The sequence below is a fragment of the Apiospora marii genome (assembly GCF_038362585.1).
Source record: "Apiospora marii strain CBS 49790 chromosome Unknown utg000002l_segment0_segment0, whole genome shotgun sequence".
Classification (NCBI taxonomy): Eukaryota; Fungi; Ascomycota; class Sordariomycetes; order Amphisphaeriales; family Apiosporaceae; genus Apiospora; species Apiospora marii.
The window spans coordinates 1,622,096-1,642,205 of record NW_027117373.1 but is presented as its reverse complement, the minus strand read 5'-3'; the positions used below and the strand labels follow the sequence as shown (position 1 = coordinate 1,642,205).

General features: G+C 57.1%; 5 protein-coding genes across 5 annotated transcripts; 3 read left to right on the top strand and 2 right to left on the bottom strand.

The window, feature by feature from the left end:
- Window positions 1-154: 154 nt before the first annotated feature.
- On the bottom strand, window positions 155-1,268 carry PG985_002194 (uncharacterized protein; the record flags this gene model as incomplete). Its single annotated transcript, XM_066821963.1, has 3 exons — window positions 155-446; window positions 512-848; window positions 920-1,268. 3 exons carry the CDS (start codon window positions 1,266-1,268, stop codon window positions 155-157), a joined length of 978 nt encoding a protein of 325 aa, XP_066689395.1.
- Window positions 1,269-2,378: 1,110 nt separating this feature from the next.
- On the top strand, window positions 2,379-3,329 carry PG985_002193 (uncharacterized protein; the record flags this gene model as incomplete). The annotated part of the gene is made up of 3 exons (XM_066821962.1): window positions 2,379-2,422; window positions 2,553-2,633; window positions 2,684-3,329. 3 exons carry the CDS (start codon window positions 2,379-2,381, stop codon window positions 3,327-3,329), a joined length of 771 nt encoding a protein of 256 aa, XP_066689394.1.
- Window positions 3,330-5,435: 2,106 nt separating this feature from the next.
- PG985_002192 (uncharacterized protein) lies at window positions 5,436-13,249 on the top strand (the record flags this gene model as incomplete). Its single annotated transcript, XM_066821961.1, has 3 exons — window positions 5,436-5,482; window positions 5,564-6,192; window positions 6,252-13,249. 3 exons carry the CDS (start codon window positions 5,436-5,438, stop codon window positions 13,247-13,249), a joined length of 7,674 nt encoding a protein of 2,557 aa, XP_066689393.1.
- A 714-nt stretch (window positions 13,250-13,963) lies between these two features.
- PG985_002191 (uncharacterized protein) lies at window positions 13,964-16,785 on the bottom strand (the record flags this gene model as incomplete). The annotated part of the gene is made up of 9 exons (XM_066821960.1): window positions 13,964-14,023; window positions 14,094-14,411; window positions 14,467-14,512; window positions 14,575-15,164; window positions 15,222-15,563; window positions 15,631-15,723; window positions 15,778-15,999; window positions 16,055-16,127; window positions 16,184-16,785. 9 exons carry the CDS (start codon window positions 16,783-16,785, stop codon window positions 13,964-13,966), a joined length of 2,346 nt encoding a protein of 781 aa, XP_066689392.1.
- Window positions 16,786-17,657: 872 nt separating this feature from the next.
- Window positions 17,658-20,089, top strand: PG985_002190 (uncharacterized protein; the record flags this gene model as incomplete). Its single annotated transcript, XM_066821959.1, has 2 exons — window positions 17,658-17,822; window positions 17,897-20,089. 2 exons carry the CDS (start codon window positions 17,658-17,660, stop codon window positions 20,087-20,089), a joined length of 2,358 nt encoding a protein of 785 aa, XP_066689391.1.
- Window positions 20,090-20,110: the final 21 nt, after the last annotated feature.

Sequence of the window (20,110 nt, the reverse complement as noted above, 5' to 3'; positions counted from 1 at the left end):
TGTAATCCGATCAGAACATAATCCATATCTTCATGCCACGGAGGCCAGTATGAACAGCCGTAGTTTGATTATCCACTTCGTACATCTTGGCAGGGACGACTGAGGCCAGCAAACGAAACCGAGGGGAGAGGAGATTCAGCTAGGCGGCAACAGCTTAGAACTTGGGGAAGAATTTGGGTGTGTTCTTCTTCCAGTTTTGGTAATCCTTTCGGTCTCCGTATCTCTTATCATACTTCTTTTCACTCAATGGCACTCCTGTGACCTTGAGCAGCAAGAAGCTCACAAAGGCCGGGCTGACATACGAAAGCAGGAGCGCAAGGCTCCTGCCCCCAACGCCACCCGGGAGGCTGAGTCCCACCTGTGCGGGGTTGGTGACGAGTACACCGGCGGCGGCTGTCGCGATGCCTGTCCAGAGCGTGCATTCACCGAAGTAGTTGGGATATTGACTGGCAGTTTCGGTTAGTTGTTACGATACGGCGGGCTTCACGGCTATATAGATAGGTGAGCGTACCTCTTGCTCCACAGGCCTCGCGTCATGAACTGCTCGTCGTGCTGCTTGGTTCGCTTCTCGTGCATCCACTGGCTCTTCTGGCGATCGGCAATGACCTCGAAGGCGAGCCCGCTGATGTACAGGGCCATTCCAATCGCGTCAGTGAGCTTCACGGCGGGCATGGAGGCAAATACGGCAGGCGGGATGGCGTTGATGGCGATGACGGGCATCAGGCACAGCGTGACCCAAGTGGCCTGGCCCATCCAGGCCACCGCGAACTTGGAAGGCGATTTCTTGATTTCATCGAAGCGGGAGTCCTTGCCTTCTTTCAAGACACGGTCAAAGAGGAAAGAACCCACTGCATTGGTGCGCGTTAGTTCATAGAAGCTGGGTGCCCTAACAGGCTTGGAGGAGGCCTCGTCATCTTACAGCGAATAGACCAGAATGCAACGGCGCCGCTCAGCGCAACCTGCCGCCAGTTAAGGCTCCCAGCGCCAGCAGTGCCAACAGACTTCAAGAACGGCGACAGCAGGTTCGGCAACTTCGTAGCTGCGCCGGCGGACTGCGCGCGCAGGCTGGGCAGGTACAGGCTGAGCAGCGTCACTGAGAGAAACGTCAGGGCGCCTGAGGCATCGTAGAAGCGTTCCGACTGCGCCGCGATGGACGGGACCGCGAATGCCGTTTGGATCGCAAAGGCGGCCGCGGCGCTCGGCGCTAGAGTCCGCAGGAACGGGCTGCGGAAGTTGGTTATATGCAGAAATGTCTGAAGGAGACCCATTTCGTATGTCTAGGCCAGTATATTGACTACAGCAGTCGTAACTACTCGTGTGTTGGGTTTCCAGAACTCATGGGACGTGAGAATGGGAAGTTCCGGCGTCAGAGGGGATTTTACTGAAGGATACAGTAGGTATCACGGAGCCTTGAGTTTCACCCGCGGAGTGGTGACGCCATAACGTACATAAGCTGGAGTTGCAAGATAGGCAGGCACGAAGACGGTCTTTACGCCGTCTTTGATCTAGCGGGGCCACATCAGGCCTAATTCGAGAATATCTATTCTTCCTTCCAGCCACTCGCCTACGAAGATGCCTCCGAACGGCGTCAAAGTGACGAACTCGTTGAAATCCTCGAGAAACCAAAAGACGTCTGTAGGATATCTGTACGCGTCGTCGATCTGGGTGAACGTGGCAAACAGACCTCCAGAGGGACAATGGATGTTGCTTTGTGGTTTAGTATGCAAGTCAAACCTGTTTCCCGGCGTATTTATGATTTCAAGCAGAGAGTAAGATGCATCTAGTACGAGTAATCACATGTCTCAGTATATCCAATATCCAATGTCTTCCGAACGATGTGGCAGCCAGCCTTTGTTCCTCCACGATTGGCTATGCTGGACATTATGTATTTGTGCAGCCAGTTTTAGACGGCAAATGCAAAACGGCTTGGACTTGAGATGGAATCAAAACATTCCGCCGACTTCATCAACATTCTCACTTAGGACGCAAAAACCCACTTCAAGATCACAATAGTGTAATATCAGGTATGATCTATACAGTAATATGCAACAATTATGGGCGAGCTAGATATCCATTACATAGTGGCGGCACATTCAATTGCGAAGACCATGAGACGGCGGTATGCCAAGCTCCAGGGGCAGGTGCTGTGGCTTTAGAGACACACCGCCCCAATTAAGTTCCTCAAGCCACTTTCGCTCAAAACGATTGCATTAATCTCTGGACAACCGTCACCAGTAAATCAAACGCAGCACTATTGCGTCCACGCCAACATCGCTTCATTCATTCGCATCGGTCTCTCAAGACCTTGCGATACTTATTCTCATAAAACATTACAATTTCCCCGGATATTTTAGTTGTGACCAGCACAACCGGCGAAAATGTGGCGACGCGGTCCTTCGAAAGCGACGCCTGCTAACGTCCAGTGCCAAAAATGCCTGAAACGAGATAAGTCAAACTCATCCCCATGCCGACGTCCAAAAAGCTAACATCACCCCACGCCATTATTCTTATGAGTGCAAGGCGGCCGCACAGGAACGACCTTATATCTCCAGGCCTTCCCGTACTCAACAGCTCTTCAACCCAAAGCTGGTGCCAAAGTTAACGGAAGCAACGCCACCCACTCTTGAGAGCAAGTATGTCACACGCTACCTGGCGGTGGTTTCTTAATGCTAACTTCTGCCAGACAAGGGGTAGCCGACCAGCAGCTTGCCAAACTAGAGGCTGAGAGGGCAAGGAAGCGAGAGCTGGAGCGCGATGACGACGAGGGCTCGGAACCGGGTGAGGCATCAAAGCGAAGACGATCAGCTTCGTACGACAGCGTTTCCACCATTTCTACGGGACGTTCACGCACGCCGAGTCCAGCAAGGGACCTGTCGCGTAGCCCATCGCCGGTGAGAAGAGCTGTGCCCAGCCGCTCAGCTACTCCAGACCAACGGCGGCCGCAACGGAGGGGCTACTCACGTGACTCGCGCTCGGCCGAGAGAAGTCTTAGCCCTGTAGGAAGGGATGAGGATGCCTACGAGCAGTCCAGCCGACGCGGAGAGCCGGCAAGAGGAAGGCCATCACGGCCATCTCCACGCTCGGACAGATCTCGGTCACCGGTAGGAAAGAAAGGGTTTCGGTCGAGATCTCCACCTTCACAAATGTCGCGCAACGCAGATCCGCCTAGACGCAGAGACGGGCCTCGAGCCGAGGATTACATGTCTGATCGTCACGGTGCTGGCCGATCAAGGGATCCGGTGGCAGCACCGCGGTCTCAGCAGCGTGAACGCAGCCTCAGTCCGTTCTCTAAGAGGCTGGCATTGACACAGTCCATGAAGGGACGCTGAGTAATCGGAGAGAATGCACTGAGGACATCATGATGGCCAACCACTAGCGAGCGACATGGATAATACACTGAACTGACCAATTTATTTAATAATCATTCACAAATGTAATAAAAGGCCACAAAATCGAGTTGTACGTAGCATCGACTATTCGAGAGCTTATTTGAACGTTCATGTACTTGATGATTCCACTTCAGTATTCTGCGAGCGTTGGCAGCATGGCTTTGGGGGGTTTGAGGCTCAGATCTGGTTAGAGTGGATTCTACTTGCCAAAGCCACTTCTGACCGGAGATGGCAAATTGCACGGTTACTGTAGTTAAAATTGTTGCTGATGACCCCCTAACCAGCATCTGCGTATGGATGTTCCTTCAGCCGAAGATTGTTGCATTTTTAGAGGAGAATGGCGTCTATACATACGGATCTGGCGACTCGCTGGTGGTTTGCAAATTTTAGCGACACGAAACACAGAAACGCGTTCTCAAATCCAAGTTACATCGAATGCTACGGTCGCTGTCGATATGGACCCAAAGCCTCCATTCAACATCCACTTCGATCCAGAGCGCCTGGCTTCTAATCTTAATCGCCTGTGACCGACTGGACAATCCAATCCGGTGCATACGGTACTGTGGTATCTGGGAGGATAATTGCAATCGGGATCTACCATGGTTCTGTGTATCTAGGTTCGCCATCAAGCTTCGGTGTCAAAAAAATAAGAAAAGGGAGAAAATGCTTCGGTGAACTTCCTTGAGGGTGCAGATTCTTGGAATCTGCGACAGAAAGGGTCGCGATGGCCGAAGCCAAGCATTTGGGGGTTGTTAGGAGTGCCTGGCGGTAGGGGTTGGTGGGTTTGGGCCAGTCTCAAGCGGTTCCTGTGGGAAAGCTGTAAACGGCGGCGGTAAATCGTCCAGAAGGATTCTCTCAGCTCGCATCCTCATCATGAGCTAAAGTCAACGGCGTGGTTTCATGATGCGCCGTCAGGTTGAAGACGCCGCGTAGAGTATTGCACACATCAAATCAAGTACATGTGCGATTGCATCCGACGACAACTGCTGCTGCTGCGGCAATTGCTCTTGTCCCCCACTCTTGCGCGACGCACCATGACTTTTAGTTCCTGCGCACGTGTGCCATTCCGGGCAGGCAAAGCTGCCTCATCTGATCTCCGATATCAAGACTGTGATGCTGTACTACAATACCCAACTTGTTCTTTTCCCGGGTACATGGTAATATTACTATTGCCTTTGCCACAACGTCTCATAATTGTGTGTTGGCAGCCTGACGTCAGGGTTTATTTGCGTCCTGCTCTTCACTCATTGAAGAATGGCAGGCGTGTTGAAGATTCGTTGGACCCCTCATTGACTTTCGTTTCAGGAACCCAGAACCTCGATAAACACACGTCAAGAGGTTGCAACATGGGATTGGGATGGGAGGATGACGACAAGATTGGATGAAGACATGAGATCAGATGTTCAAGAATTGTCGAGAACTCGCAGAAGAGCGCTCGGAAGAGAGCCAGTGATTTATTAATATGTCAGCCTTTGCGAACGCCCATGTCGATCGATGGATGTTACATGTCGGGTTTCAAGTCCAACTAGGTTGACAGGGGTCGGGGGGCCCTGGGCCCGTCAGCCTTGCAATTCAACCAACCAGGTGCCAGTCTGCTGTACGGCATAATATACTAATTGAGGCATCTCGAACACGGCCCCGTTTGACCCAGCCATGTAACCCACGTCCAAAGATGGCCACGCACGAATGCCCAGCCAAACCCAGAGGATGGTGGGTGCAACGCGATGGGGTGTGGGACGAAGGCGCCGGATGTTAACCGGCACTGGGCAGTGTTCATCGAGGAGGGAGAGGGAGACAGCGACAGCTCTGGCTACCTCTGCTGGCGAACAATCTCTTCTTTTTTCGTCCGTCTTGTTTCGAGCTATCCAGGGCCCCAAACTGTCTCCGAAGTCATCGTCGCCTCAAGCCCTGTACAATAGAGGAACGCTTCAACCACACTCACTATGATCTATTCACTTCAGCAGTAATACACTATTTAACTTCACCCATTGACTGGGAATTTCACCCTACCACGGTCGCAGGACGCCGTTGCTCGGCGCCGCAACCATGGCCACAACCGACAGCACTCAGCCTTTGATTGCTGTCTTTGTTTTGTAAGTAGTATATGTACCCGGCCGTCAACTCGAGGGTCCGGCTTGCTAATGCCGTCCGCGCGCGCGCGTGTCTACGTATAGTGGTATATTGTTCAACACAGCGTCAGCAGGATTCATTCTTTACTTAAAAGGCCATGGCTCAGCAATCTTCCGGGACGGTCTGAGGCTGGCCCTCATAATATTTTTGGCGACGTCCGGTCTCTGGGCCTTGGTCGGATTCATCTCGACGCTTCTAGCACCGACGGCCTCGTCGCAATGTCAAACCGCCGTCATTATTTCGACGCTCTTCGACCAGGTGGCGCGGACGGCCATCCAGCAATTTCTTGTGTGGGCAGTCGCGAAGGATGGAACATCTTCGGTGCTCGGCAAGATTCAACAGTTCCAGGTGTTGGCGCGATTCATCGTGGGCATGGTGTTCGTGGCCGAGACCCGGCCGCAATTTAATTCGACGTGTGTGCCGGCTTCGAATCTCGCCCCGATAGCGATTGTCGTTATTGCCCTCGACGCCGTAATGCTCGTTACTCTGGCAATCAGAGCGCTCTCGTCCGACAACAGCGGCCAGGACGGCGGCAAGAGGAAGGCAATCCTTTTGACGATTACTGCCCTTGCCGTCTGGATGGGAACAAGTGTGACTTTGCTCCTTGGACTTCGCACAATTGACTTGCTGCTTAGGACGACTGTTCCGGCTGCAGGCCTTTTCATCTTAGTTGGTAAGCTCTCCATTGCCATTGATAATATTGTAAGAATGCCTGCTTATGTGAATCGTTAGCCCTGGTGACGGTTTTTGTTGGCATATTGGGAGCCGGGAGGGAAATTCGTCAACAACCCCCAGTGTCGCCCACCCCCCAGAACTATAATCGCAATAGAGATCTCTCGACGGCCGACACCGACGACTATCCTCCGTCGAGATATGCCGAGTTGAAGGGGGCCGAGACGACTATTACTACGTTCCCCAACGAAAACGCACAGGTCGACGAGAATGGGCTGCCGACACTTACCAGGCCAATTACTGGAGTGGTTGGAATCGGCGGTGTCCCAGTCCAAGGACAGCTTTTCCCGCCAATGCGACCCCAGCGGGAAAATGACGCCCCGCAAATGCCACCCAAGCGACTCGTCGACGTCAAGAACCAGGGCAGCAAGTCGAAGAAGGGGGCTGGAAAGCTGGCCATCTCTAACCCTATTCCTGCGGAAACGACCGACATGCAGGATGCGTTGAACAAGATCCCGACCATTGATCTTGCAACGGCTTGGAAGAACGAGAAGGAGAGGAGAGCTGTGAACACCCAGGTTCGAAACTCCGCAACGCTGGCTCGCAACCCCTCGACGACGCTCATCGCCTCGCGCCCTGCGCCACAGCCGCCGCAGAATGTCGCCAAGGACGAGAAGGAAGAGAAGGACGACATGAGCAGGTTCCCCAGTATCTCTGGAAAAGATGGGTATCCAATTGACAGGCTACGATCCACACACGAGGCCGAACACACCGACGAGGCCTTGTCCGTAGGAGGGAACGCATCATCCAGCACAGGAGTCCAGCTTTCTCCAGGCAATGAGGAGGCTGTGCGGCGGCGATCCCCGCGACAAGCGACATCGTCAGTGAACACCCCTAGCTTTAAGCCTGTTACACCGGGACAACCTGTGCGAATCCCGATTCCGAGGCCACGCCCGCCGCCTGTAGAAGAGGAGAAGTCGCCCGAGCCCGTGAAGACGCCACTGCAACGCCGGCCCACCACCGGCTTGCCGTCCAACCCGCGAGCTCGATCAACGAGGAGGGTGTCGGAAGAGGAAAAGGAGGAAAAGGAAAAGGGCAACGAAAGGCAGGAGACGGTGATGTTTATCAACAGCATCGTATACGATGACCCGAGCTACGTGAACGACATCATCCAAGGCGCCACCAAAACGCCAAGTGGCCCTCCTGACTCTGGCGAATCTATACTCGAACGACCGCGTCCGATCCGGAGGATGTCGGACACAGATCGGCAAGTGTTCCCTTCGGAGCCAATGCATAGAAGGTCCAAGTCTGGTGGCTCGGTCGCCAGCCGCAAGTCGATACTGCAGTCGGTGCCCGGCAGCCCGACTGATTTGCCGCCTTTGCCACCACCACCCAAGAGTGCCGGAAGTATACAGCGGCCTCACCCTAATGACACCAAGAGCATGACCTTCGACGAGAAGATGACGTTGCTTTACCCTCCCTCCACCACAACAAGCCCCGCTGAGGCCCCCAGCGACATGAAACGCAAGTCTTCGGTCCCATCGTTACCCCCACTGCCAATGGCTTTCCGTAAGAACATGCCGTCGCAGGAAGAGGAAACGAACATGAACGCGGGACGAATGGTCGGCGAGGAAAAGCGTGACACAACAACGACCGGGGACAGGAGTAGCATTCGAACACAGAGCATCCTTGGAGAGGAAGACGACACGAACAAGCGTTACACGCAGAACAGCGCACGAGATGGCACCAAACGTTCATCTTCACCCGTCCTTCCCGCAGTCAAGTTCTCTCGGGCTTCCGGAGCCAGCGATGCCAAGACTCAGTTTAGTACTAACTGGGGCTCGGTGCACTCCCCAGTCGCCCCTATCGATATTCAGCAGGCCTGGGTCTGTCCTAAAGAGACATATATCAAGACCCAAGGGCGGCCCCCGGTTCCTTCGGCCGTCAGCGGGGTCGGCGAAGAAGTCATGACTGTCATGCTTGACACTGCCTCGGAAGAGGAAGGAGAAGCCGACAACCGTAAATCGTTCTTCTTCGAAGATGACGATGAGAAGTCTCTGCCTGATGAGTCCAAGACTGAGGCGCCTCGCCAAAGCCAATGGCATAGACGCGTTGGTGATGAGTGCCTCTCGTTCTCTGAGAGAAAGGACAAGGTGCGCTCCAGAATGATGCCCCCACCGCCTCCTCTGCTCCTCAATGGTATTGGGACGAAGAAAGCCATCATGATCCCGGCACCCGAACCATCGCCTCTCGAGTCGCCCGAGGCCGCAATTCAGATCATCCAGGCGCAGCTGAAGAAGTTTGAGCAACCGAACAGAGACTCGGTTGAGAGCACAGGCAGGAGGATTGCATTGCTGGAAAACCTTGAGCAGGAGATGGGCATGCAGGAGAACAGATGGCATTCGTTGCAAAACAACATCAACCGCGATTCCGTTTCAACCACGAATGATACCCCTGTCAAGGAATCCGCCCCAGAATCAATCACCGAAAGCACTACTTCTGCATCGTCCTCCACGAGGTCTCTTGTTGCCGAGCGCATTGCCGATCGCCGTGCCTCGAGGCGAGCACGCATGGCCAGCCTGTCAGGCTCAACCTCCCGAGAACAGAGCACTGAAAGACCGTCATCGCAGAACTCGGACAGCCGCAAATCTACTGCCTGGCAAGTTCGTCTAGCGGAGGCCCAATCGCAGTACTCGGAACATGCCAATGACTTGCTCCAGAAACGCAACAACCTGAACTTCTTGTCTGTTACTCAATCGGCTGACCTGGGCAGCCCGACGCCCCCGGAGACGGATGAGTCCGAGACCGAGTCCGATAGCGTTCTCCGGAACTTGGCCAAGCAACCCGTACAGCCTGTAGTGGAAGTCAACTCCCTCTGGACCCTCAGCCCGCAGCAGCCAGAACACTCTTCCAACCAGCTGTGGATGTCGCCCCTCCCCAAGGAGGTCAAGCCGTTCCCCGAGCTACCTGGCTTGACGGTTCGACCGGCTCTCCGCAAAACCTCGGAGCCCTTGATGATCGAGAGCTCTAGCTTGTGGCAGAAGCCCACGAAGACAAGGTCCGCCCGGACTGCCGGGCTTTGGACGAAGGCGGTCCCTAAGGAACGCCCAGTTCCCCAGAAGGTCATGGTGCGCCAGACCACTCAGCGACCGCCCAGAAGGACCAAGCGTATTACCGCACTGCCCGACATCATCGAGAGCCCTAAGCCCCTCCCAGAGAAGCGAGGCACCTTAGGAATCTTCCAGTTCCCTTGGGGCCAGAAGAGTGACAATGCCACAATCCCAGTGCTTCCCCAGCAGCCGCGCATGTTCATGGCCATGCCCGGCACAATGACTTCCGGGGGCCCACGCAGCATGCCTGGCACAATGAGCTCGGGAGGTGCACGCCCTACTGCGGCTCTTGAGGCGCGGGCACAGGAGGTCCAGGAAAGCGAGGAGAGCGGATACTCCTCGTCGTTCTTCGATGATTATGAAGAAGAAGATTCGGGAGATAACCTGAATGATGACGATTACTACGACAGCGGAGATGACTTTGACGAGACGACGCTTTGGGAGATTGCCAGCCTCCTCAAGACCGACGAGGGATTGCCTGGAAGAGACAGCCTGACCCTGCCAACCATGGGCGGAGCCTCTCTTGACGAGTACGAATCCGAGATGTCGCCCGCATTCGAGCGCATCTATGGAGACGAATACTCCGGCCTTGATGCTGTTTACGACGATTCTGAGCCCGCTGCTCAAGCCATGGAGTCCGCACCCCGTGCTCAAGATCTCTGGGTGCCTAAGGCCCCTGCTGCAGCAACCCGCGAGCTTGGTCTCCCCCAGCCAGACGGCAACACCTGGGCCAGCTACATGCCCGACGAATCTGGTATCGTCAGACCTCAGTCCCGCGTTGTGGAGCTTGCCCCTATCGAGAGCGACAACCTCTGGGGCTCGGCACCTGTTACCCCCGCCAAGCCGGCAGCTTTGAAGTCCTCGAAGGCGAAGGCTACCACTTGGACCCCAGCTGCCGAGAAGGCGGTACCCTCGTACGGTCTCCCTCAGCCAATCCAGTCCGTGTGGGCGAGCTACCTTCCTGCCGAGTCTGAGCCAAAGAGAAACCCTCCGAGATTCGAGGAGCCTGCTCCCCTTGAGAGCGACGAGCTTTGGTCCTCGGAGAAGGATATGGACTTCCAGATGGACGACTACCTGTGGGCCCCGGTTTTCAAGGTGAGAAACATCAGCCAGTCGCGCAGTGTGTCGCCACCAGTCGCCCCTCTGGCTCCTCTGGCCCTCAAGGCCCCCGAGGCTCCTGTAGCCCCTCTGGCCCTCAAGGCCCCTGAGGCGCCCGTAGCTCCTTTGGCTCTTAAGGCTACCAAGACTCCCGCCGCCCAGGAAGTCGCAGCAAAGACTGTCAATGCCATGTGGACGCCCTCTGCTGCAAGCGCATCGCCTGCTTACGGCCTGCAGCAGCCCATTGCTTCTGTCTGGGCATCCTACATTCCCTCTGAGGAGGGTATGATCCGCGCCCAGTCCAGGAAGGAGGAGATCCGGCCCATCCAAAGCACCAAGCTTTGGTCTCCCAAGACCAAGAGCGTTTCCAAGACGATGCTGTGGAGCAAGCCCTCCGTGCAGGAGGAACAGACCTTCGGCCTCGCACAGCCGGATACTGCGGTCTGGGCATCTTATATTCCCTCCAACGCGGGCATGACTCGAACCCAGTCCAGACGGGAGGAGATCCAGCCAATTCAAAGCACCAGCCTCTGGTCCCTGAAGACTGAGAGCGCCCCCAAGACAATGATGTGGAGCAAGCCTTCGGTCCAGGAGCAGCAGACATTCGGCCTCTCGCAGCCGGATGCTGCTGTCTGGCAAAGCTACCTTCCGGAGCAGATGGAGACGACTCGCGCCCAACCTCGCTTCGAGGAGATGCCTACCATCGAGAGCTACAACCTCTGGATGCCGCAAGAGGTTGAGTTTGCCAGTTCGACTGGATTGTTGTGGTCGGAGTCCGCCGAAAGCGCTGCCCTTCTTTCCCTGGTCCCGACGCCCGCCGCTGCCCCTGTCGCTACCCCCAAGCCCGAAGCTCGACAGGTCGCTGCCCCCGTCGCTGCCGCACCTCGACAAGTCTCTGTGTCGCTCTGGGACCAGCCCGCCGCAGTCGTCGCCTCTACCGAGAGCGAGGGTCTGTTCGATGCCAGCGCCCCTCGGGTTGACTACCGCCGAACCTCCAAGCTGCCTGCCGCCATTGCTATGACAACGAAGCCCCGATCATCGCATGAGCCTCTCCCGCAGCTGACTTCTCAGCAGCTGTGGGTTGCTGCCCCGCGATCAGTGGAGGAGTCCAATGAGACTCGCATGTGGGCCCCGTTGTCCGGTTCTTCTTCTCTCGCCGCCCCTGCTTCTTCCACTGTCGCCTCGGCCGGCCTTTTCAAGCTTGATTCGGAGCGGACAATCTACCGAACCACCGACGCTGAGCCTGCTGCGCTGCATATGACTAGAAAGCCTCGCCAGATCAACACTGCCGTCCCGACCATTGAATCTAGCCGCATGTGGAGCCCCACTGCTAACACTCGCGTCGAGCTTGACTGGATTACTATCTCCACCATCCGGCCCCGAAGCCCCTCGCTGCTCTCGGTTGCATCATCCAACTCCACCATGTCTTCTCCTACCACCGATTCCTCCTCCGTCCGCACGACCGCCACCAAGGCCTCTACTGCGCCCTCCGTCGCCGAGTCTGAGCGAAGTGGGTTCAGCCTCCGTGGCTGGTTCGGACGCAAGAACAAGAAGTCGGAGTCGGACCTCCCCAAGCTCCCGGAGCAGCCCGAACTCCCCAAGGTACCCGAGATTCCCGAGTCCCCCGAGGAATTTGTTGTGAAGAACTTGGACGAGCAACTGCGCCTGGACGAGCCTTTGCCCATCAAGAACCTTGACGAGGAGATTGTCATCAAGAACCTCGATGAGGAACTTGTCGTTAAGAACCTGGATGCTGTCGCCCCTGCCAAGCCAGTCTACCGCCCTACCCGCCAGCAATACCGTCAACCTGTCGCCTACCGCGGTAACTGGGACGCAGCTCTTTCGGAAGCCATCTCTGCTAGCTACCCCAACACCCGGTTCGCTCTCGTCCACGCCTCTGAGGCGCAGTGGGACGAGGCTCTCCAAGCCGCCATCAAGGCCAGCGGCCCTACCCAGAGAGTCAAGCGAAGCAACTCGTCTCCCAAGCAGTGGTCCCAGGCTCTCGCCCAGGCCATCGCTGCCAGCTACCCCGACAAGCGATTCTCGAGGGGACAGATTCCCTACTCGCAGTGGGAAGATGAGCTGCGCGAGGCCATTGCCCGGTCCAAGCGACATGCCGCTTTCGACTCGTCGAAGCGTCACCCCGTCTTCATGGCTACCACTCTCATGACTGACGCTCAGACTGTCCACCCTGCGGCCATCGGCTACACCTACGATGTCGCCTCGAGGCACCCGGTCCTGATGGGATCCGCTACAAGTGCTACCTCCGAGAACGCGCACCCCGCTATGCCCCGACCTGCGAAAAAGCAGCAGCAGCAGCAGATTCCCCAGAAGCAGCAGACGTCCCCAGCCCGTCCTTTCACACCCCCGCGGCCCCTCAGCCGCGGCGGCAAGGTCGCTGCTCTGGCCGGCCGCATCTCGTTCCTCAACGAGTCTTCTCGCCCCGCGTCGGTGGTTGTACCCCCGATGCCGAGAGCGTCCGTGATGCTCAAGCCCGCCGCTGCCATCGAGCCTGCTGCTCCTCAGCCTCAGGTCGCGCCGCTATCGCTGTCCAAGAAGAAGATGCCTTCGATGCTCTGGTCCAAGCCTGCTCAATCCGCGGCCCGGCCTCAGGGCCTGATGTGGACTGCTCCCTCTGTCCGCCGCGCCTCCAGCGCCCCCAGCAGCCTCCAGGCATCCACCAGCGAGCGCCCGCAACGCAAGGCTAGCCGGCCTTCCTCCTCGATCGAGGTCGGTGCCGACTTCGGTGCTCAGGGCATGTGGCAGCGCTCCGCGCAAACCCAGTCCCGCGGCAGGAACTGGCTCGAGGGTGCTCACAAGCATACTTCCAAGGTCCAGCTGAGATATTAAGGAATCCATCTGAGTCATATCTACCTCCTGCCTATTTTTTCTTCCACATTTCTCCCTCCCTACCTCTTACCACTTACTACTACTAGATAGATCTGCTGGCGTTATATATATATATCATGACGACGGTCCATCTTACTAGGTCTTTCCCTCTTTTACCATTCTTCGTGCGAATAAGAACGCATCCACACCCCAACATTTTGTATATATCTAATGAGTACGATACCTCAACTACCCATCAAGCATCACCGCCTTACCCCACGGCATATGGAACATGGGCGGGCGGCGAGACGGCGTAGCATATCATAGCAAGCATAGCGATAGCATTGCCATGGCAGTTTTGGTTTTGTGTTTTTTTACAGTCATTTTTTATTCAATCTTGGGAAACAAAAGCTGCAGAGCTAATGTGTGGGCTTCTTATAGATGTAGCACATGACACATACTGTATTATAAATATATACCTTAGGTATAGACGTATTTCCCCGGCTGGTTGTCGCCAACCAGACCGGCGATTATACAATTGAATAGTTTCTAAAACCTCTCGTGGCTTTCGAATCGTGATTATCGATGTGTTATGCGATGTGAGATATTCCGTGCCTATACAGTGATGATAATAATGGAGGAATCCAAGAGCCATCAGAACAAAAGTCAAATCGCAGTTGACGAAGCAGCTTCTCGGAAACCGAGCACCAACGAGACTATCACTGCCGTCCGTCCTCATGCCACCGTAAGTGTCGCATTCGCTCTAAAGTCTTTGCTCGAGCTTCCCACGAACACCTGCTTGAATGTCAGACAGAATCCGTCATATATATACCTACACATATAGCGCACGGCGGAAGGAACTCACCTTGAACTCTCCCGGCTCCACCACATACTTTATGCCGATATCCCACAGCCCCAGGTCCTGCACCTTGAGCCGCATCTCCACCGTCTCGGTGGCGCCCGCCGCGACGGGCACCTTGGCGAACCCGCGCAGCTGCAGGTTCGGGACCGCGACGCTGGCGATGACGTCCTTGACGTAGAGCTGGACGACCTCGGCGCCGTCGCGGGCCGATTCGTTGGTCACGTCCACGGTGATGGTGATGGTGTCGGCGGCTGTCGCGGTGGTCTGGGACAGTTTGAGGTTACTGTACTTGAAGGTACTATACGAGAGACCATAGCCGAACTGGGAAGTCATTAGCAGCAGCAATTTGGATACGCAAATTTGGATCCTGTCTTACCTCGTAAAGGGGCTCTGGCGTCTGCAAGACGTAGGCGTGTCCGAACCTGGTATCATGGTCAGTCATCACCCCCAGGTCTCTTCACGAAACCGAGACACGCAATCTTACTTCATCGTCCCGTTCTCGTACGCAGCGCCCGGATCCGGACTTGTGCTCATCCGGCCCGAGTTGAGGTAATCATAGTAAACGGGCGTAGTCCCCACATCGTACGGGAACCCGACCGCGAGCTTGCCCGATGGATTCGCGTCCCCAAAGAGCACGTCAGCCAGGGCGCGGCCCCCCTGCTCCGAGGGGTAAAACTGCTGGACCAGCGCGGCGGCCTGCTCCGAGATCCACGGCTCCGTCACGGGCTTCCCGGAGCTGAAGACGACGACGGTCGGCCTGCCCGTGTCGAGGACGGCCCGGACGAGGTGCGGCATGGCCCCCACGAGGTCCAGGTTGTGCGCGTCGACGTGCTCGCCCGTCGTGGCGTTGAGGCCCGCCCACAGCTCGTTCTGGTCGCGCGACCACGTGCCCACGACCACGACGGCGACGTCGGCGGCTTCGGCGGCCGACACGGCCGCCGCGAAGCCGGAGCGGTCGCTCGACCACTTCTCGCAGCCCTGGGTGTAGGTGACCTGGCCGCTGCTGGCGGCGCGGATGCCGTCGAAAGGGGTCACTCCGCGGCTGGCGGACTTGGCTGCTGTATAATCGCCATACTATACCATGTCAGTCTATCCCCTATCTCTCAAACTAAGAGGAGCGGCATTCCGTACGTTCATCAGGCCATGTGCCATGGGGCCAATTACGGCGATCTTTGCGTCTTTCTTAAGCGGCAAGACATTTTCGTGATTCTCGAGGAGCACAATGGACTCGGCATCGATGAGCCTGGCGAGCTCGACCGTCTCGTCTGTGTGGATATGCTTGGATTGCTCTTCGTCGGGAACGCCGAGATAGGGGTTCTCAAAGAGGCCGGCCGCGAACTTAGCTCGGAGCGTCCGCCTCACCGCCTCGTCGACGACATCGATGGATAGCTTGCCGAACTCCACCATCTGCGGTATCTTTTCAAAGTTGTACGAACCCCCGCCCATCTCGATATCGTTGCCCGCCGGCAAGGCCTGGCAAGAAGGTTAGCCCGAGACTATGACGAGAGAATGACACGATGGGGAAAAGGGGAAATTCTACATAAATAACCACCGCTTCCGAGTCAATCGGATCATTCTTGCACATGGCAAACTCGTTGCAGAGCCGATCAGTTGCACCTGCGTCGCTCATGACCTGTGGACGTTTAGCTTAAAGCCGGGGCTATCGCATTTGACAATGAAAGCTTACAAAGTACTCATAGCCCCAAGAGTCCCGCAGGATGTCGGTGAGCATATACCTGTCGGCCACAGCAGGTACCCCGTCATAAGCGCTGTACGCCGACATGATGGAGTGAGCACCTCCATCAATGATAGCTCGCTTGAAGGGAGGGAGGTAGGTCGTCAAGAGTTCCCTTCGGCCTCCGTGTACGGGCCCCGTGTTGAGACCTTGTTCGGGCGAGGCAAACGCAGCCTTTGGTATAGTCAGCCATGATTTATGACGGACAATTAGTGTCGTGTGGACCTACATAATGCTTCACCATAGCCGATACGTTGTTGGCTTGGAGGCCCTTTACGTAATGATAAGCCAGCTCACCGGTTCTGGCCGTTGATCAGTACTTAGTCAGTCGCGAGAAAGGGAACGCATTCTATCTTACAAAAAGGGGTCCTCTCCGAAAGTCTCTTCAACGCGACCGAACCGCAGCTCGCGGGCGAGATCCGCCAAGGGCGCAAAGAGGTTATTCACGCCGAGCGCGAGGGCCTCCTTCGCCGTGGCCACGGCCATCTTCTCGACCAGCTCGGGGTTCCAGGAGCAAGCGTAGCCGATGGGCGAGTTGAAGATGGTCGCGTTGGGGATGAGGAAGCCATGGATCGACTCGCCCTGGACCCAGGCCGGGATGCCCAAAGTCGTATTGTGCACCAGGTAGTCCTGGGCGATCTTCACCCCGTCGTTGACGTACTTCCAGGAGTTGGGGCCCTCGGCGTAGATGTAATAGGAACCGCCGCGGTACTTCATGCTCCATTCCAACCCTGTCGCGTTCAAGGTGCCATCTGTCACATTGAGCCAGTTACGGAGGTCACCTTGCACGAGCTGAGAGGTCTTCTCCTCGATGGTCATGCGCGACAATAGGTCTTCAACGCGATCTCCAACGGTCGCCTTAGGATCCTTGTATATAGGCTGGGCCGAAACAGCGTCGCCAGCTGCTTGCCCAGAGGCAAGGAGCACACTGGCGAAAAAGGAGACGGATGACAACAACATTGTCGTATTTGTCTTAGAAAAGTGGTCGAATACGACTAATTGGTCCCACGAACATTAGTGGAAGATGACATCCCCGACCTTATACTGACACCAAGACCGTTTACAACACTATGTCAGGGGTAGAGCGCGAAATGGTGACTAGCGACTCATATTGCCGGCCCAGTGGGAAAATTGAGACCGCAACCTCGCCTAAGCAGGTCCAAGGAACGAATGGATTGGCAAGTCATGTGGTTAGCCAAAGTACGACTACCAAGCCCTTGTATTCTCCATCTAGAATACAGCCGGAACGCCATGTTCGTGAGCTTGGCAGCCAATTCCCCATAACTGAACCAGCAACTGTATTCTGTTGCATCGCCCATCAAATGGTGGGGCTTAGACTCAGCTGTCATTGTAATAGTTTTCGCGAATGGTGGTCGCCGCAAATTTGAAGAAAGGGAATGGGGGGTAAAACCCGGTAAAGGGAAGGATGTCCCCTGGGGACTCGTTCCCATTGGTGGAATAGTGGCATGCATACTGAAAGCATGTCGAGACGGGCGCAGTTCAGCCGACAACCGACTGCTTGGTATGCACGACGTTGCTGGGTTTCCCACTGGCGCCCGACACTCCCCGCATTCCGACAGAGTCCAATGCGTGGATCTACCACCTCGTGCTGCATGCTCAGCGGATTCAAGCCATGATGTCTCCCCATAAGTGGCCAGCAAACGCGCCATCGGCCCGCGATCCGAAGTAGAACATGCACACGATATGCGATGTACAAAGATAGTGCATTGGGGTTAAAGTCGGGGAGAAGATGATGTTTGGTTGCTGTGCTCAGACTGTGACTGTCGTTTCCTTGTTGCCATATCATCCAACCTCGGTCAGAACCACCGAAGATGAAGTTCCGTGATGGCATGTGGCTCGTCGCCGACGACAAGCATGTCGAGTATGCCGAGGATATCTACGAGATTGCCGAGAAGAAGAATGGCCTGAGTCTCCTATGCCCGACTCGAAAGATCAAGTCTCGTGGAGACACACTGAACAGGAGTACCATCACTATCGTAAGATTTATTCCCCTTCCGTTCCTGGGTTGTTTGTGCATATATGAAAGCGAAAGTCTAACGACTCCTCACAGGACATAGAAGCTGCCTTCGACGGCGTAATCTCCGTCGAAGTCACGCACTGGGCCGGCGCCGCCAACAAGGGGCCGCACTTCGACCTGTACCCCGACGGCCGTCCGGAGGCGTCGGGCGTGGTGAGCAAATCCGACAAGGGGACTACGCTGAGCTCGGGAGCGCTGTCGGCCACCATTCACCCGAACCACCACGACACCTTCGACATCCGCTTCCACGGCACCGATGATGGCCCCAGCACCAAGCCTCTGACCTCGCTGCAGGCCCGGAGCGTCGGCCTGGCCTACAGCCCGGCGCCAACGAGCCCGATGCAGACGGCCGACATGCGGGACCTGAAGCACTACATGTTCACGCAGACGACGCTGGGCGTGGGCGAGACGGTGCACGGGCTCGGGGAGCGGTTCGGCGCCTTCAACAAGGTCGGCCAGTCGGTGACGCTGTGGAACGCCGACGGCGGCACCTCGAGCGACCAGGCCTACAAGAACGTGTCCTTCTGGCTGAGCTCGCGGGGCTACGGCGTCTTCGTCGACCACGCCGGCCGCGTCGAGCTCGAGGTCGGCAGCGAGCGCACCTCGCGCGTGCAGACGAGCGTCGCCGGCCAGCGGCTCAAGTGGTACCTCGTCTACGGGCCCACGCCCAAGGAGGTGCTACGGCGCTACGCCGTCCTGACGGGCCGCCCCGGCGACGTGCCCGGCTGGAGCTTCGGCCTGTGGCTCAGCACCAGCTTCACCACCAGCTACGACGAGGACACCGTCGGCGGCTTCCTCGAGGGCATGCGGGCGCGCGACACCCCGGTCGACGTCTTCCACTACGACTGCTTCTGGATGAAGGCCTTCGCCTGGACCGACTTCGTCTTCGACGCCGACAAGTTCCCCGACCCCAAGGCGCAGATCGCCCGCCTCAAGGCCTCGGGCCTCGTGCGCAAGGTCTGCGTCTGGATCAACCCCTACATCGCGCAGCACGGCGCCGCCTTCGCCCACGCCGCCGAGAAGGGCTACCTGCTCAAGCGCAAGGACGGCGACGACGTGTGGCAGTGGGACCTCTGGCAGGCGGGCATGGGGTTCGTCGACTTCACGAACCCGGCCGCGGCGGCCTGGTACGCCGAGTGCCTCGAGAAGCTCTTCGACGTGGGCGTCGACGCCATCAAGACCGACTTCGGCGAGCGGATCCCCTCGCGCGACGTCGCGTGGCACGACCGCACCGTGGACCCGGAGAAGATGCACAACTACTACGCCTTCCTCTACAACAAGGTCGTCTACGAGGCGCTGCAGAAGCGCTTCGGCCCGGGCGAGGCCGTGCTGTTCGCGCGCGCAGCCTGCGCCGGCACGCAGCGCTTCCCCCTGCAGTGGGGCGGGGACTGCGAGTCGACAGCCGAGGCCATGGCCGAGTCGGTGCGGGGCGGTCTCTCGCTGGGCCTGTCGGGGTTCGCCTTCTGGTCCGTCGACATCGGCGGGTTCGAGGGCCGGCCGCCGCCCTGGATCTACAAGCGCTGGGTCGCCTTCGGCCTGCTCTGCAGCCACAGCCGCCTGCACGGGTCCAGCTCGTACCGCGTGCCGTGGACCATCGACGGCGACGACCGGTCCGACGAGGGCTGCTCCCGCACGCTGGCGAGGTGGACCGCGCTCAAGACCCGCCTCATGCCCTACCTGTTCGCGCAGGCGGCCGCGGCCGTCGAGGCGGGCCTGCCGCTCTCGCTCCGCGCCATGTGCATCGAGTTCCCCGACGACCCCACGTCGTGGTACCTGGACCGCCAGTTCATGGTCGGCGACAGCCTGCTGGCCGCGCCCGTGTTCGACGAGGCGGGCGAGGTCGAGTTTTACCTGCCCAAGGGGACCTGGACGTGCTTCTTCATGAACCGGACCCGAAACGGCCCGGGCTGGTTCAGAGAGAGGCACGGCTTCGGCAGCCTGCCCCTGTACGTTCGCGAGAACACCTTGCTTGTGCTTGGTAAAGAAGGAACCAAGGGCGCAGTCTACGACTATACCAACGAAGTTGAGGTGTGCTTGTACCAGGCAAGAGAAGGTGCAAGTGCGCGTCTGAGAGACAAGGATGGCAAGAACGTGGGGCAGCTCACACTAGGCCCAAACGCTGAGCTTCAGGGAATCGAAGTCCTCAGTGGACCGTGGACCAAATGCGAGGATGGCCGCAACATCAAGGAGTCGGCTACTACTGCCAAGGGTATCGAATGGCTTTAGGGACCTTATCCAATCTCAGAA